Here is a 17,855-nt window from a genome sequence, read left to right as displayed (position 1 = left end):
GCTCTTTCTCCTTTTTTGTGTATCGGAATAGTGATTGACATTGTCCCAGATTCTGGAATCTGCATTGATTGTATTCTTGTGAAGAGTACAAAGCACATGTTTGCCCATACCATTGGTGCTTGCTTTAGTATTTCATTTGTCAGGCCATCTGGCCATGGGGTTCTGGATCTGCTTGCTTTGATTATCAATGCTAGGATTTCGCTTTGCGTAGATTTGATATCCCAGCCATTTTCCTTGTTGGTTACTTGGGGGGGATAAATCATGTGTAAGCTCACAGTTGTACTTTGTTTCAAAGTATTGTTCCCATTTGCTTTCATGTATGGGATTAAGTTGTTCTTACCTTGTCGATTTCCTTTTTGATTTAGCAATGACCATAGGTATTTTGCATTTTTATTTCGTGTTGCCATAGGCATCTGTTCAGAGTCCTTTTGAAGCAGTATCGCCCTATGGGATTTAACCCAATTTCGATGCCCTTTTTTCAGGGCCTTACTCTTTATTGCCATATCATCACAAGCAATATTCTGTTTTTTCAGGGCTTTTAATTGTCGTGCTAGCTGTCTTTTTTTTCCGCTACTTCGGCATTAAAATGGTGCACCCTGTTTTTTGTGTTTCTTCTTTTAGTTGCGGTGGCCACTCTGAAGATGGTAAGACAAGTTTCATACTCAACGTCTTTTCCTGTTGTAGATTCCCATTTGTTTATCGATTTGGTTAGCAAAGGAATCACTTTCGTTGTTATTCTCAGTCTATTTCGCCCCTCATTTATATCAACTTCAGTTGGCCAAATATTCTTTTTTTCCGTGTCAATTTCATGTGTCTCTCAGTAAGTGAGTATTAGAATTTTATGATCACTACTTTTTGTTGGTAGAATATTTAGAGACATTATAGTGCAAAAATGTTCTTGATCTATGAAAAAGTAGTCCAGAGTTGCGTTTGAATTGTACGATGCCCATGTGGATTGTCCTACTAAATCTCCTTGGACATTACCATTCACTTGTAAGATGTCACGGTTCTTCATTTCCATTTGCCATTTTCTTGTTCTCGATTGTTTTTGCCGATTATGACTCGTCCTGTTTGCCTGGTTGTGTTTTGTTTTTGTCACATGTGATGTTAAGGTCACCACACAAAATTAGTGCTGGGTTGTCGTATTCTGATCTCAGTTGATCTAGATAGTTGGTAAGCGTTTCCAGAAAAGTTTGTCCATCTTTGGCCTTGACATTCCAATACATGTTAAAGATAATCAGAGTTTTTGTTTTCTCTTTCATTTGGGTTGCCATTTCTTTCTGTTTTACACTATATTGAAAACAATGAATGTCAATGACGGGCATGGGGCCACCTTGTCCACCTGAAGTTGACAAATACACTGCATGCCGCAATACCATACTTCGTATTTTAATCTCCAGCTATGACTTTCCTTTAACATTGTGAGCTTTTTGATTTAAGAAGCTTCTGAACTTCTCCTTGCAGAGAAAATGATGGGGCTAATCAAGAACATTTCAGTTATCAAACTCTGCTAATCAATTTCTGAAAGCTACTTTATGCCTTCAACGTCACATAACAGAACCTGACATACCATGGCCTATCCAGATTGCTCTAATCCTCCACTGACGTCACTTCACCAAAGTAACAGGGGTAGCGGAAATGAAATTATGCGTCTGCCGATATCGCAAGAAGTGTTCACATGTCCTTTGACTCTGATGGCATCGCCCGAAGTATATTACTGCCATTTTGGGCCTGTTCTAGCCTCCCAAGCCAGACTTGTGTCAAATGTATGGTACTGCCCTACATTTCCAGGTGCTGCCATTATTTGTGATATGGTGCATAACTCGGCATGTTGCGTGAAGCAATGACTGCAGTTTTGCAAGCGTGGGGTCTGTTTTGGTTCACTTTACTGTGTACGAGACTGCTTCTTCTATTATTACGAGTTATTTATTTTCAGATTCATTTCTTACGTGATTTTATATACTTTTCATGACATCTTGTTTTGTGTTACATTTGGATGATGCTTGCATCCCACCTGGTAGATTCTTGATCCGTTCATTTGTTTTGTGTGCTATCACAATGTGGTAACTTACTATTTTGATTTGCAATAGCTTTGCTGTGAAGTAGACACGGGCTCACACATGTAAGCAACTTACTTGCATTGTCGGGTTTTAGGTCAAGTAAAATATTTGGTAACTTGCACAGGTTGTCAAGAACATGATCTGCTGCCCGTGAAGGTGAGCTTTGAGCTAGGCTGTCGGTGGCCTGGATTTGACAACAGTAGCGCTTGACTTTGCTTATGCTGAGAAAAGCTTTGCATTGGAATGGCGGTGTTGAGTTATATCTGGATACTCACTGGCAACCCCAGCCATACCAGTTTTCAGCCCTGTGACTGCAAATTCGGTAATTCGTAGCTGACAATTCCTGAAAAGGCCAGTGTGGGAAGTCAGTCAGGCATTCTGGCCCTCACATGCAGTGCTGAGCTTCCAGGGCTGCTTGGTTGGCAGGGTATTTATATTCGTTGACCCAAGGGTTGTGTCTTGTTTGTGTTTCCCTGTTCTTGCCCGCCTCCCTCCCTTTTTTCTTTGGGGACAATGGACTCTGCAGGAAGGGTAGAATTGCACATGTAACACCCGCCTTTTTTTCTTATTTTTTTTTTTTTTTAGATGTGTGTTACATCATAAATTAGTGGGACTGTCGTTTGCATTAGGTTTGAAGATATTGAAATACTATTCCTTTGACTTACTAGCACCGTTTTAGTAAATAAAGTTGGGAGACGTGGCATTTGAGAATTGCATTTTTACTTAATATTAACCACAATTCTAAATATCTATTTCCACTGCCATGGAAACAGGTTGAATGTCGGGGATTTCTAGCGTCTGCGTAGCAACACATCGTCTATGCTGCCGTTTCTGCTTGTACTAGACCCGTACAGAATTTGGAGTGTGCTTCCTCTTGTACGGAAGCAGTGCATCTGGTTAGAGTCGGCACAGGAGTCTTCGGAAAAGTGCTGTATAAAATAATTGATTTTAATGCGATTGCTTCCGCTAGCCTTCCCGAGTTAGCTGTTCCGCCCATGTTCGCGAATGATGCAAACCTTTCGTTGGCTGCAATCGGATTTATTTATTTTTTGTCTCTCATTCCCAAATTGCTTGTACTTTGATTTTTTGACCCTTTGAAACTGTCTTGGACAATGTTGTCCCAGCTTCATTTCGGCTGCATAGGAACGGTTTCAAACAGCGCCCTCTGCCAAAAAATATTTCTGAAGCAGCTGAGGTGGATTTCATATATGAAAGATGAGGAATATGTGGGAGGAACATCCATTCGAAAGAACGTTACCAGCGGTAAGTAACTTGTTCTTCTTTGAAATTCCGCTACTTTCAGTTTTGCCACTCTTGGCACAATAGCCGCCATTTTCCCCAACTTGGTCAAAACAATCTAGCAACTCCACTTCCTGGGAAATCATCACATTCTTCAACTTTTTAAAGACTTCACATGTGGATGATAGAAATTCGATTCAATACTTACTCCACTCAGGGCAACCTGGCATTCAAGGCCTGTTAGATTACAGCAGCCAAAAAGAATAATCATTTCGCTACACAGCTCATTAAGTGTTCACCGGCTATCACTGGAAGCTATTTTGAAATTCTGCATCATTTAGAAATATTCTATCTCTAGCAGCTCACTTGCATGCAGAATCTGGGAGGATAGCTCAGGGGCAAGGCGCTTGCCTTGGAAGCAAGATGACGCAGAGCAACACAATTAAGCGCGTTATAAATAACCAATTACAATCCAGAAAAACCTTCACAACACTAGTGGTATTGGATCAACAGGAAGACATTCACAAGTCTTAAGAGTCAAAACAGTACATCTTGCCATTTGATGCGAAGCACCAGAGTCGGAATGTTCTTTCCCACACACCTGTCTCTCTACGATATATCTTTTTTCAGCCACCTGAAAACCCATTTGTTTAGATCATCTTTTGGCAGTGACTCTGATGGTCCCTAATTTCCCCTGTCTTTTTGTTTCCCTTCCAGTCACTCCTTCTGACTGGCCTTTGTACATGAATGCTCTGTGTTGATGTAAAGGGTGCCACTGTCTGTGGCTTAGGATGTGCTGAACACATGCATTAAATGAATAAATAAGTGTGACAAGGGACCAACAGAACGCCACAGCCACCAATGCAGTTTAACACCTTTTTATTTGCGATAAACAAGACTGGTGTGGAATAGTCAGTCATAAGGTCTAGGGTTTTTAGCTACAAGTGAAGTGGGATAACTATTGTGAAAGTGTCAGGATGGGTAACTCAACATGCTGAGGGTACTTGAAAGTAAACCGGACCTCTCCCCTAGGAAGCCTCTGACCTATGGAATATTTTCCTGAAGAACACAAAACTAGTATTCATAGTCTCACGAATATAGCACCCCAATCTCGCTTAGAGTTACCCCACCAGTAGGTTTTTCTCCCCTTTGCTAGGGTACTTCTCTGGCTTGAATACTATCATCCTCCATCGAAGAGCTGTCCCTGCTGGTCAGTGACAATACCTTCTGGCCTTCTCCTAGCAGTGAATATTTCGCCCGCTGCTTCCCTTAAGGTACAGAGGTAGTTGCATAGATATAATCTAGCTGATGGTTAACCTCCTAGGCCATTATTATCTTGGACACACTCCTACCAGCAGTTTTTCAGACCCAACAGCCATGGATCGCCCCACTAGGCTGACACTTGACGCATCATTAGATGGCCCTCATCGTTCTCCTGGTCTTATCCAGGGTCTGAGTCACAGCCCGCATCAGGATTTCTGCTTCTACTTTCTCACTGGATCCTGCCTACATAGTGTCTGAGATGTAACTTCCAGTAGACTTTTCACTTCTCCACATGGTCTGGTCTCAGCCAGTGCCTCAGATATAGTTCACAGCAAGGTTTCCGCATTCTCCTTAGGCACTGGCTCTCCCCCTTCTGGCTTCCTCCTGCTTCCCGATCTGTAACTCACGTTTTTATAGTGTTTCTGATTAGACTGGTTGATCACGAATATTATAGTTCCTGGTTGATGTTTTTCAAGCCCCTGCCTCCTCTCGGTTTTTGATTGGCCTTGCCTCGCTTACTTGTAGGCTTTCTCAGGTTTGTGGCCTGGGTTTGAAATCAGGCGGATGCACGGCTCAGCGTCTAAACTGTGCCTCAGTTCTTGTTTGTGGTGCATCAGTTTAGATCAGGTGAGGGGTTTCATTTTTAGATCTGCAAGTCGGCTCCAGGACTTATGGGGGGCTCACATGTGTGGGATAAAATAGCTGTGTGTGTGTGTTCACCACTTGTAGGTTCCTGTCCGGATTTCTGTGGCTCGGTGTGCATGTGAGCTGTGATGACTGTGAGCTTGGTTTCCCCGATTGCTACAATTTAATGTGGTGCTGGAACCTTATGGATTCTCGCTGGGGAGGAAGGAGGGTATAAAGTAAGGTCCTGTTGGCGTTCCCAGATGGGAACCTTAGTCTGTCTCTGTTCCCTCGCGCCATATCATATCATGCAAGCTGGTGTAATGTCCGGTCGTGGTACTAGGATGCACAGTGGTTTGGTGCAGGTGGAGCGCTCTGGGGAATTCCCCCTATATTATCCACACATCTCCAGGGAGCATGTCACTTAGCGAGTGGATTCCTCTGTTCCAGAGGGCCCATATTTCCCCCAAAGAAGGACCATGCAGTGTGCCTGGTCACATACATAAAGTACATTAGAGCACATTTCTGGCACTGAAAGAGACCAGCCCTTTGAGAAATAGGCTGGTGGCATTTGTTCTGTCTGTTGGCAGAAGTACAAGTATAGCAAGAAAAAAGAGTGGCACTGTTAAGCTTGGACTAGTGGGTCCATGGAGCAACATGCGTTAAAGCTGGTGGGGTGCAGGGGAGGCGGGGAGAGGTCTGGGGACAGGGTGAGGAAATGGCTCGGTGGGTGGGATGGGCAGAAGGAATTAGTCCATTGCGTTATTTTTATTTGGTTTTCTTTGGTAAAACGAGATTTAACATTAGATGCAACTGCCAGAAAAGCTAGAACGTGTGGGGGAGGTGATGTTTAAATGTTTCTTTCATGATCCACCCTAATATGGCCTTGTATAGTGTTGCTCAACAGTTGCACACTCTTCTTTTTAATATTTCAAGTGTAATGAAAAATTGTGATACCGTGACATCTGTTTTCCTAAAAACAAATATATAAAAAAAAGATTCAGGAGATGGAGGAGGGGAATTCTAACTTTCAAAATTGTTGATGTGTACTGTGCACCACTACCACCCAAGGGCAGTCTCGAGGCACTCTGTAGAATATGTAAAATTGCTCCTGGTCCTCACAAATGTTTTTCATCAGCGACACCCCTTTGTAGAGCCGTAGAGGTAGCCTTGCCCCTGGTGGAATGGGCCCTTAAGCCTTCTGTAGCATTCTGAATTTGCCTGAATGAACCATCTCGATAAAGTCTGCTTTGTCACAGCCTGACCCAGTTTGTGACCTGTATAGCCTATTAAAGGCGGTTCGTTTTGGCCATTAAGGTTCTAACAGCACGTTGAAGGACGAAAAATTGATGCATAATTTGAAGAGTATGTGCTTCTCCCATTGTTCCACATGCTTCCTAACATGTGTGCCTCCAAGCAGAGTGGACGCAGTGTCTTCCCCTCCTCACCCACACAAGATCCTGAAGGCAGCACTTAAGAAGGTCATGCTAATTGTTTTCCTGCTTGTCAGCTCAGCTGGAGCACACATGTGATTAGCTCACAGGAGAGCCCATCAATTAAAAGGCAAACATCTGCTGTCCCTTCAAAAAGGAACAGTTCAGAAACTGTCAAGTGTTCTAAAAAGTAGTGAAAGCATTACCAGAAAAAATAATAGTAGAGGAACTCTCTTGGGATTAGTTCCAGCTCTACTCGATGCCTGCCTGCCCTTCATGAATCAAGCCCATATACAAAGAAAATGTGCATGTTTTCGGTGAGCTAAACCTTCCAGCTATGCCAAGTACTACAAACCCCTGCGCCACCTCTGCATGTTGAAAACTGCGAGTTGAGTCTGGTTGTGTTGTGTGGAAGATCAATCACCGATAGTCTGAGCTATGTCCATCATCTTTACTATTTTTTTTATTTCAGGTGCTGTTGCATTGAAGAATCTTGAAATTAAAGAAAATGCACTGGTGAGTTTACAGCATGAATCGAATCTCAATGTGGTACTAGTAACCCGGTAGCCTTTCACGGTGGATTTGCAAGTATTTTTATTTGTATAATAAAATCGTGTCATTTTACTCCAGAAAACTTGGGCCCGTACTCTGTGAAACCCTATCGATTTGCTCAGTAAATACTTCTCTCCTTAGGACAAGCTTCCAAAAGTAGCGTATCACCAGCAGGGCAGTTACTAGTCCATTTGGTGCCCAGAACAAAACACTAAAATGCGCCTCCCACCTGTACCCCCCTCACACGCTCCAGCATGCGTGCCACTCCCAAACTACACTTGCATGGTTCAGTAACTCCCACCAAACGCCAGTAAATCACTGCTATACAAATGAAACCGGTTTTATTACATTGTGATTAAAAACACTTTGCAGTATTTCCTCAGACAAAGCCAAGTACACAAACAGTACATTCTAGTCTTGGTTTTTAAATATCTCTCTCTCTCTCTCTCTCTCTCTCTCTCTCTCTCTCTCTCTCTCTCTCTCTCTCTCTCTCTCTCTCTCTCTCTCTTCCCCCCCCCCCCACCCCCCATGCCCACTTATCCTTAACCCTGGTTTGTTATGAGCTGCTGCCTAGCTGACTTCTTGGGGGTATTCTAACTCTCTTACCCAGTCCACATTTGGTGTTCTAGTTGAAGACAGGGAACAGTGCCTTGCTCTCACCCTGCTAGATTCAATCACGCACGAGCCACGCAGAATCTTGCCTTGCCCTTCTGCTGACTTTCCACCCAGGTTCTCTTCCCTACCACAGTTCTGTCCCTCTGATCTGACACTCCGCCTTCCTACCTAATAGATGTTTATCCACTTTCTCCTCTAGCTTTCCTCCTTTCTCTACTCTTCCCCTCGCTACTACGAATACAATACTTGCTAATTGATCACTACTATACTTGCTGCCACTGCTCTTCTCTTACTGCTACTGTATTTTCTCCTCCTCTCTACTACCACTGCTCTTCTTTACAGCTACCATTTCTCAGCCTACAGCTGCTGCTTCTCTATTAGACTACTCCCGCCTCGCCACTTCGACTACCACTGTTACATCAACCACCTATCACTTCTACTACTTCTCCTCTTACCGCTACTACTAATTCGTATTGCTACTTCCACTACCCCTCTTTCTCTCACTAGCACGGTTTCCTCTGTTCTTACCGCGACTCACTACTTTCCACTGCTGCTACTACTTCCACTACTACCGCTCCTCTACTACTACTTCCACTACTACTGCATTCTGTCCTCTCACTCAAGCAGAATCACTCCACATAACCCTCTCTCTCCAAATGCCTCTACACATTTCTCACCTGCTCTGTTCTCTTGGTCGTCCCCCTACCGCCTCCTGACCTCAGTCACAAACCCACACCTCTTCCTCTTCCTGGCTTCCTTAAATCTACCTCCCCTCGCCCAGGATTGGTTGGCGCCCCCAGCCAATCCTCTTACCTGAAATCCAGGGTTAGTGTGGGGAGGTCTGAAAAATATTCAAATGGTGCCATAAGCCCTACCCCCCTTTCCCACGCAGCTCAGCCCATTTCTGGCACGAAAACGAGACAGGTTATAGGGACTGCATACAGCCGTTGTTGAGGCCTTCATGCCAGCTCCTCTTAATATTAAAATTCCTTGGTGGTTTAGTGCTGTTTCCTCCATTGCAGGTGTTACCTGCCAGAGCCACTCTCATTCCTCTCGACTCGTGGTATTCCACGGGTTTCCCACTGCATATCTTCTCCTTGGCATTGGGTTGACTCGTTGCTCTCCCATGGCATCCTTTGTCCCGGCACTTCTACCGCTCACCTCCTCAATGTGTCCCGCCACAATGCCCTCCTTCCTCCAGCTGCTGCCCACTGTCGTTGCTATGTCTTCGGCAGCTCCTGCTCTCTGGTCGTGCCAGAATACCAGGTAAGGAGGGGCTGTGAGGGGACTTGCAACCTTGCATCTTGGCACCCTTAGAGGGGCAGGGATGAGGTCCCCCGCTCCCATCCGTGACAGGGCTTGTAAACATGCCCTGTCACACCAGGTTTAGTCGGTTCCTTGGGCAAGGTGGCCTCCCGATTCTGGATAGAATTGACAGAAAGAATTGAGGATCTTGCATATCCCAATAGATTCACATGGTTGAATGCAAATGAGTATCAAAAGATTTAACAGCTGGAGATAAATGGACCCTCTTGGGGTACCCATACAAAATAATGACGGCTAAGACCTGAATTTCTGTTTGGTGTGCTTTTGGATACGGAGTGACACAAGGGGAAGAGAATCTGTCCATTTCAACCCCGTTTCTCACCATAGCTCATTAATCTTATTCTTATTTATCCCGTTTTCCCCTCTCTAACACTCCTGCGGACAGGTGACTGTCAGGTCAGTAGAGCTTATGCTGCTGCACATAAAGAGACGTCCGAAGCCCCTTCATCAAATTATTGACGAAGTGGGTGCCCTGAGCGCTAGTAATGCTAACATGTATCCCACATGTTGGTACAATATCTCTGACTGTCACCGCTGTGGTAGTGTCTGCCTTCATACAGGGGTAAACCTCTGACTACCCAGAGAATACTTCCAGTATTATAAGAAGATATTGCCAATTATTACTGCAAGGGAACTGACAAATCATTCTTGTGGTTCACAAATGGTCGATGTGCTCCTTGGGTAACAGGGACCACCTTTCCCACTATATTCTGGAGGCAGATAACTCATTGTTTGCAATATTCTTATGTCATCCAATTCCTCTAGGGGGGATGGTGCAGGTTTGGCCATTACTGGAAGAATATACTCCTCTTTGGATTAAGTAACCTAAGACAAATTTACCATAGAGTTGTAAAGTCATTGCCACAGCTAAATTATTATCCAGGGACTGAGGAGCTGCAAACTTAATTATTATGCTGCCAGAAAGCATAGCCACAGTGTCTAAGAGTGCCTTCACATAATAACTGTTTTTAATAGGGGAATCTGGATGTTAAGAGTCCAATTTGTCATTGAACAAAGTTGTGGGCTCCCCGAAAAGCATACCTGGAATCGAGATAGATATTAACAGATTGTTTAGCAGCTAACTTGCATGCCTGAGTGAGTGCCACCAGCTCTGCAACCTATGTGGATGTGACCTGCAGTAGCCACCCGCTCTGCACCACCTCCGTAGGTGCACATACACCAACGCCAATTTCCTATTTTAGTCCTGGCAACATGACCCATCCACCAAATAGAGGGATATCATATAAATCGCTACAAGTTGTCGACAAGCAATCAGTAATGGCAACACAATCCTGGTGCTCTGTCATGCATTTTACCATCGTGGGGCGTGCGAAGCGTAGATGCTGGATTCAGCACGGGGTATCTGGTAATGTTGGAAGAGATTAAAAGCTGCATTTCATATATTTATTCAATGTGAAAGGCAACCTCCAGAGGGGGAACCCAGAACAATATTCTCGCACTACTGGAATGCAAGCACAGCAGCAGCAGCGGCAGCAGCAACTGGCTGCAAACAAGGTGGTATTCCCACTGCAACTAGGCATATGTCTTTACTGTAAGTTTATGATGAAATCCATGTTTTTGGTCAAGACAGCCAGAGCAAACCTGTTCTTCTCATGGCATTATATCAGAGAATGGGAGGACCCTGTTTTTTAAATGGGGGAGAACCTTCGAGGGTCCGAAAACCTATATCTAGAGCAGGATAGACGGTAATTACCCCGTTTCTCAAACTCAGATTCTTTAAGGCTAATGCACCATCAAAGCGTTGCAAGATGTCCCAAAATGTTTCAGGACAATACATTATTTAAAACATGTGCCCAAAACCAAAAAGAAGAAATATAAAAATATTTTCAATTTATTTCAAACTCCTTAAAGACATAGGGCCTCATTCCTAATGCGGCGGTAAGGCGTTAATGGCGCCGGTAAGGATACCAGTGCCGGTAACCCCTTACCGCTGCATTCCGAGGTCCTTTAGCAGGAGCCGCTAAAGGACCAGGAAGCTAATAACGGGCCCGTTACTAACGGGCCAGTTATTAGCTCCCTCCCCATTCCCAATGAGCCCTATGGGGGCTCGAATGGGCATGGCTTCCCTGAATGGGGAAATACCGGCTCCTCCAAGGCTGGAATGACCCGGTAAGTCCCCATTCAGGGAACCCGGACCTGAGCTTGGAGGCAGCCATGCCGCAAAAAGCGGCATGGCTAAGTCCAAACTCGTATTGAGGCCCAAAGTCTGAAAAGAAGCGGTTAGGGTATCTGAGTAACACACAGTATGCAACAAATAAGAAAAACAAGAGAAACAAATTAATTACAATTCATCAAAAGCAAGTGGGGTTAGTAAGTGTTTGTTCAGTGCACTACTAATTGCACAATCGCATTCAGGGTAGTAGCGGAGACATATGGTTCATCACAACTCTGTCAGTCAGGGTTTTAAATGTTTGAAGCCAGTATGATGGTCGACATATGTTTCGGCATATTGCGATAGATGAGACACTATCTCTAATGTATGTCTTTGCAGGTGTAGCCGTGGACAAAGAACGCTGATCCAATGTTATATTAACATTACCCTTTTCTTTCGTAAATGTTTTATTTTAATTTTATTTTTCAGACCCACTCTTACTAGTTATGGGAAAACGAGTTGGAAATGGAAACTCCCTTTGTAGTAATCTTGGAAGTTCGCCCAGGCCTTCTAATATCCTAGGTGCAACGTTTCAAAACGTTTGGATGGCATTGTCATTTTTGCATGCAGAACTGCAGAACTGGAACTAGTGTCCTTATTTCTTAAATTCGGTTTATCCAAGAAAGTTAAATTTCTTCTGCCAACATGTAGTGCAATGTCTGTGTCTAAATGAATGGTATCTTGAAACGCGTCTTGTTTTTCTCGCGTGTTTAACGTAATCAGACACGTCGCCGGACTGGTGTAGTCTACTAGAAATCGAGAGTCGTTTCTCGGAGATCGCGGCAGATATTTGCAATCTAATATGTTAACCAGTGTTATATTTGCATCGAACAACGTTGCAAAAAGAATCGCCTAACAGTCCGGATCGACCAAACAAAATATTACTGTTTTGTGGATTAGTGGGATGTCCCCCGATGAGTTTGGAGTTTGTAGTATAAAAGCGAGAGGAGCCGCAGGATTTCCGAAAAGAAATGTTAGCAGTGTCAACCAACTATGCCTCTTGGATCAGGATTATCTTTCCACCTTAATGCTCACAATATGCTTGTACTTTCCTAGTTTTAATGAGCACCACACACCGTGGGTAATAATAAGCAGCGCTCAGATACCTGAGGGTTCGTAGCGCTATATAAATGCTAAATTATTATTATTATTAATCATATTGTTCAGCCCATGTACATTCAATCTAATTATAGTGCATTGTTTGGCCATAAGAAATGGTTGCTGTGAATGCCAAATATGATTCAACCACGTGCAACAAACTAAAAGCTGTATGCTACTGCTAAGACCCATTTTAGAAGAAATAATTAGACCTTACTTTAACACTAGACAACCAAACCCCCTCCCCATCTCGCTGCTTAGACACAATAAGCAATGTAAGAAAAAAACACTATGATAACTAAGGGCTACTGTCCATAGACGCAAGAGAGGCCAATGCCAGACAAAGCCCTCCAAGGAGGATCAAGATGGGGATCAGAAACAAAGCGCTTTCATTAGGTATTTAACATTTTAGTCCACATTTACCAATCATATCTACAAGAAATCTGCAGACTTTTGCAGCAGGACACTATTGAACGTTATTATGCGGCAAGGTATCGGCTTCCAGAGTGGAGAATCAAAGATAAGGGTGTGATATAGATGTAGCTCACCTCCTGAAGAAGACTGCAATGTATCCAAGAAGGTATTGGCTTTGTTGAGGTGTAGCTGAAAAATTAGTTTCATTATCATGAACAGCTTGTAGTCTTGAAGGGAAAAACAAAGCGTATCTGATGCCTTTGTCTGTGTCTCTGCTTGACGGCAGAGGAGGACTGGCAAGCCCTTAGATTGAGTGGCCATAGTTAAATCAGGGTAGATGGAAATCCTGGTCTTGCTTTATTTTAGCTCTCCTAAATCCTCTGCGCTACGGAGGGTAGTATCGCTGTCCCTGTAGTTGAGTAGTCAGACTATAACTTGGTGTGGGTTTTGACCAGGCTTGGGGGGGGGGGGGGAGTGCAATTAACCTATGTGCCCTCTCAGCTAGGAATGTTTGCGATGGAGGAGGATCTTGAAGAATGTCCTTAAAGTAAAATCTGTGAAGGTCTCCATGTTCTGTATTTTAGGCATTTCTGGAAGACAAACAGCCTGTATGTTGTTCCTACAGGACCTCACCTCTAAATGCTCATTCTTGGTGTATACTGCCTTCATTTCAGTCTGCAACAATTGAAACGATGCAGATGAGTCTTCATCTTCCAGCGTGCTGAGATTTTCTATTTTTGTAATGCGCCTGCTCTCCTTGGTTTTCTGCTGCATCATGTCAACTTTGAAGACTAAATGATCTAGCTTGCTATTCAGAGTCAAAGCTGGCTTTCATTTGCGATTAGTATTAAGTTAGTGCGAACAGGAATCTCTCCCACACCCTCTAGTGAGGAGGGGGCTGGTTGGTGATAACATCTCGCAACTCCCTCGCAGAGGATCCACAGCAGCTGATGCAGTCAATGTTCTCAAATTCACATTAGGGAGACTGGGTTTCTGGGTAAAGCTTAGCTGTGATTGACCTCTGTTGCGCTTGGCCATACAGAGAATTGTGGCCAACGTGGTGGTGGGGCCGGACAAGCTAAGTAGAGACTTGGGGTACAGGCGTGGTGTAGTTTCTAATTAAAGAAAACAATACTTGTGGTGGCAAGGATTAAATAGTCTGAGAGCCTCGCAAGTTAGTAGCAAGCTGGATGTTGAAGGCCGTAGCACTCACGCAACAGGGCCCCAGGATAGTGCCCTCCTTTTCTCCAGTTATGGCAGTGCCAAGGGAGCTGGATCTCAATGGGCCTGCAGCAGAGGAGGCCATTCCAGGCATTGGTCCAAATGAGGAGGGTAAACCCCTAGACTCGATGGAGGTGCTGCACTCATCCAAACAAATGGGGATGGCCCAGCACTCCAAGGTTCAGTGCAGTGATCATTACTCCAACGGATCTCGACGGGACCAAAAACGCGCAGGGGTCGCTGTCACCTCCACGTCCACATGGTCTACGCCAGGCTCATTAGTCCCCTCAGCAAGAGGAACGGGCCTCTGGTGCACTGCCAACCCCACAATCTGCAAGACATGGTCCGCAGGGCTGCCGCTGCTCCAGAACAGTTGCCGGTTTCAAGGTATTTTGTTGCACCAGACAAAGACTGCAGGCAAGGTGAAAACAAAAATGTCTCCTGGTTTCCTGGCGACGGAGCCTCAAGACTATCCTGCAATGTTCAACAGTGGATCTTTTGACGCCGCTTAGTGTTTTTATTGCGGGTAAACATGAGCACACTCAATGTCAAGTCAGTGGGCACAAATCTAATAAAACATTTTACACATTTCTGTGCTGCTTGTCATGCTGCTGCTAGAGCCAGATTCTTTAGACTGTGAACTATACCAGAGATTATAGAATTGCATTCCAAGCATTATGATTGTGACAAAATAGCAAATGCTCTGCAGGATTACAGAAATGAGTAGTGGCTAAAACGCCTATTCAGCCATGCAATACTACTAAATCATCAGTGATCCCATTTAATAAAAAATAAAAAAAAAAAGAAAATGTAACTGGCACAGCCCAACAGGTATACCTCCTTGGTCTCTTTTGGAAACGTGGGCTGAAGACAGTGTGAGGACTCAGAAATGAGAGGCAGACACAAAGTGGTAGTGTTTTCAACATCAGACATCTTTATTTAAAGCAAAGGAGTTGGATAAAGGCCTCTCTGTCCATATCCTAAAGAGTATCCCTACCTTGGAAACTAAAACTAAATATCAGCCTGAGGATTTGTGCAAATTCTGTCTTTCTGCTATACTTGGTTGGTATTCAAAATGAACCTTAAATTGTTTGTGCCTGTCGGTACACCCCAGAGTTCCCACTATCACTGGCCCAACTCATGAGTGTTCTCCGACCCCTGGCAAAGTCCTCACTCGGGAATGGCATCTCCTGCTTTGCAGACCCTCTTTTAGCTTCCGGCACAACAGCTATCTGGACAGGGTCGCTGGTGCGGTCTGTTCTGGAGTGGTTCTTCCCTGGTGTCTACCACGTTTTCTCCACTCTGGTAAGGAAGGCTGAAAAGCGACAGCTTGAAAGCCTCTGCTTTCTGCAGCACAGTTAATTCCTGTGCATCTGCCTTCACTTGCGGTTCTGCTTCCTGCTTCCCGCTCTGCTGCTCTGTTCGTTGATGCCGACATGAAAGGGCAAGCCATTTTTAAAGGTCCTGCATGTATGATCTCCACCAAAACAACTAGACTGTCTGTGTGTTGGACTTGAGGTTTCTTTCAATCCTAACTAAATCCTTCTTCAGCTTCCTCGTCTCAAGCGTTGTGGTAGTTGTAATGCATAGAATTGTTGTCAAGAACAAAAACATCAGAGTAACAAGATGTTAAATGTGAATTATGTGTATTTGAAGTGTGAATGTTATTCTGCTCATAATGTTTTGCAGGAAGGGTTCTTTGGGTCTTATAATGGGAGGGATTTATAAAATGACAATCATCCATTAAGGATTCGGGAATTATGTGGTCTTCCTCATTTATAAGGGAACAATACTGCATCTTCCCTTGATGGAGTCCCCAATTCTTTGACAGCCATCTTCTCCCATGTGATCCTCCTTCAAAATACCACCCCCAGGGTCAGGATCAGGTGGCGGCTGCCTTCCCTTGACCACATGGGAGGATATCTTTGACTGGGGATCAGTGATGATTCCATAGCATTCAGCACAGCAGGCCACATCTTCAGTAGGGTTGTGAGCTGGGACAGAAGGAATCCAAACAACGATAGTACGGTGTGTTAGGAGTCAGGAATGAAAGTCTTACACAAGGTTTCCATATTTTTGGTTAAAGTCTTTTATTGAAGATAAATGGTTGGGAAAATGCCTCTCTGGCCCTGTTCTAAGAGGAAGTTCCCTACCTAAACCAAAACTAAGGATCTGTTTGCATCAGAATATCCAAATCAAATTGTCCTGTGTCCAAAGTTCTATTCTGACTCTCACACTATAAACTCAACACTAAGGTGAAGGTGAAATGTCTTTAACCATTGCTGGTTGATGGAAAGTGTTCATAAAGAAAAAATAAATGGCTCCAACACAAACGTTCTTTAAGAACAACAATCCTTGTTCCAAAGGGTGGTTCCCTTCCCCTGGATGCTTCTGTGTTTTTGAGTGTTTCACAAATAACACATCTCCAGGCCTTTCTTGGCCAACAGTCATCTTTGCAAAAAAACTTGGTTGACTTAGTAACTTTGTCTCTTTCAAGATTCCTGGTATAACTTTCTAGCAGGGTGGTTTCTCTTTTCCTGGTTAGCACAATCCCTTGTCTAGTCCTGATATTATCCCTCAGCACTTCTTTGGATCTTGTACATTTCTTGTTATGGCCTGGTATACTCCCCTGCCAGGGCTTCTGTTCTCACACATTTGTAATTGCCTGGTATACTCTCCTGCCAGGGCTTCAGTTCTCTGGCACTTTTAATTGCCTGGTATTTTCTCCTGCCAGGGCCTCTTGTTCTTACACAATTGTAATCATTGGTCTTTGCCCTTTTCCAGAATTACGTTATCAACTGTTGGATAATGTATCCTCTTGTTATATTACCTTATTCTGGTTTTCTATGTGATTGCATCCATTCATATATATAAGAGGACGTTCCTGAGTCTTCGACTTCCACGCCACTGTAATCTTCGCTGCTAGCAGTAGGTGTGTCAGCAGTTTGGCAGATCGGCCCGTTTTAGGATAGCAGTCTGGGCTCGCCAACCCGAGAAGGACTACCTAGTTTGCGCTGGGTGATGTCTTCCGCGATCTGCAGGACCTCCTTCCAGAAGGTCTGTACTGTCGAACATCCCCACCACATGTGGAAGAAGGATCCCTGCTCGCTGCAGCGTCTCCAGCAACTCGGGTCAATGCCAGCATTGCAATGGTGCAGGCGAACTGGGGAATAATACCAGCGGTGGAGGAGCTTCAGGGCGCATTCCTTGTTTGTGACACATCTGGATGTCGAGTTGATCCTGGATCATATCTCCACCCATGTCTAGTCCTCTATAGAGTGTCCCAAGTCCGCTTCCCATCCGGACATGTATGGTGGTCTGACCTCCAGCATGTCCTCCTGAAGGAGGTGGTACAGTTTGGTAATCTGACATCGACCCCTCGACCTGTGCCTTCCTCTGTCACCTGTTCAAGAGGGTGGGGGTCCCGGGTAGCTCCCCGACAGACAGCAGGCTGCGATATCCAGTGGGCGAGTTGGATGTATGCAAACCCATCTCCTTCTGTCAGCTGAAAGCGGGCTTTGCATTCCTCAAAGCTGAGTGGGTTGTTAGCCTCGTAAAGTTGGGAAAGGGTTTGGAGGCCTCCTTTGGTCCATCGGCTGAAGCGAGCTGCCTCCATTCCTGGCCTGAAGTCGGGGTTCCAGATGACTGGGGATAGCAGGCTCAGGTACTTGGGCACCTTCGTCCTCCGTCGGGCCCATGCCCATGCCCATGCTTCAAGGGTCGCTTTGGTTGATGATAGCATCTGGGGTCCATGGCTTCGGGGGGACCCGGGGATATGTAGCAGGGAATGCAATTGTGGCTGGCATCTGGATTGCTCGATGCGAGACCATTTCGGGG

General features: G+C 44.7%; 1 protein-coding gene across 5 annotated transcripts in view; it reads left to right on the top strand.

The window, feature by feature from the left end:
- VPS13A (vacuolar protein sorting 13 homolog A) overlaps window positions 1-17,855 on the top strand; it is a 2,994,934-nt gene that overhangs the window by 90,949 nt on the left and 2,886,130 nt on the right. For all 5 annotated transcript variants that reach the window (XR_011280366.1, XR_011280367.1, XM_069625905.1 and 2 more), the window contains exon 2: window positions 7,092-7,135. Coding sequence is in view for 3 of the 5 variants with exons in the window: in XM_069625905.1 (XP_069482006.1) it covers window positions 7,092-7,135 (44 nt within the window). In the remaining 2 variants the exon portion in view is untranslated. The remainder of the gene's footprint in view (window positions 1-7,091; window positions 7,136-17,855) is intronic.

Source organism: Ambystoma mexicanum, chromosome 6p (genome assembly GCF_040938575.1).
Source record: "Ambystoma mexicanum isolate Mex_15411 chromosome 6p, UKY_AmexF1_1, whole genome shotgun sequence".
Lineage (NCBI taxonomy): Eukaryota > Metazoa > Chordata > Amphibia > Caudata > Ambystomatidae > Ambystoma > Ambystoma mexicanum.
This window is presented reverse-complemented; position numbering and strand designations above follow the sequence as displayed.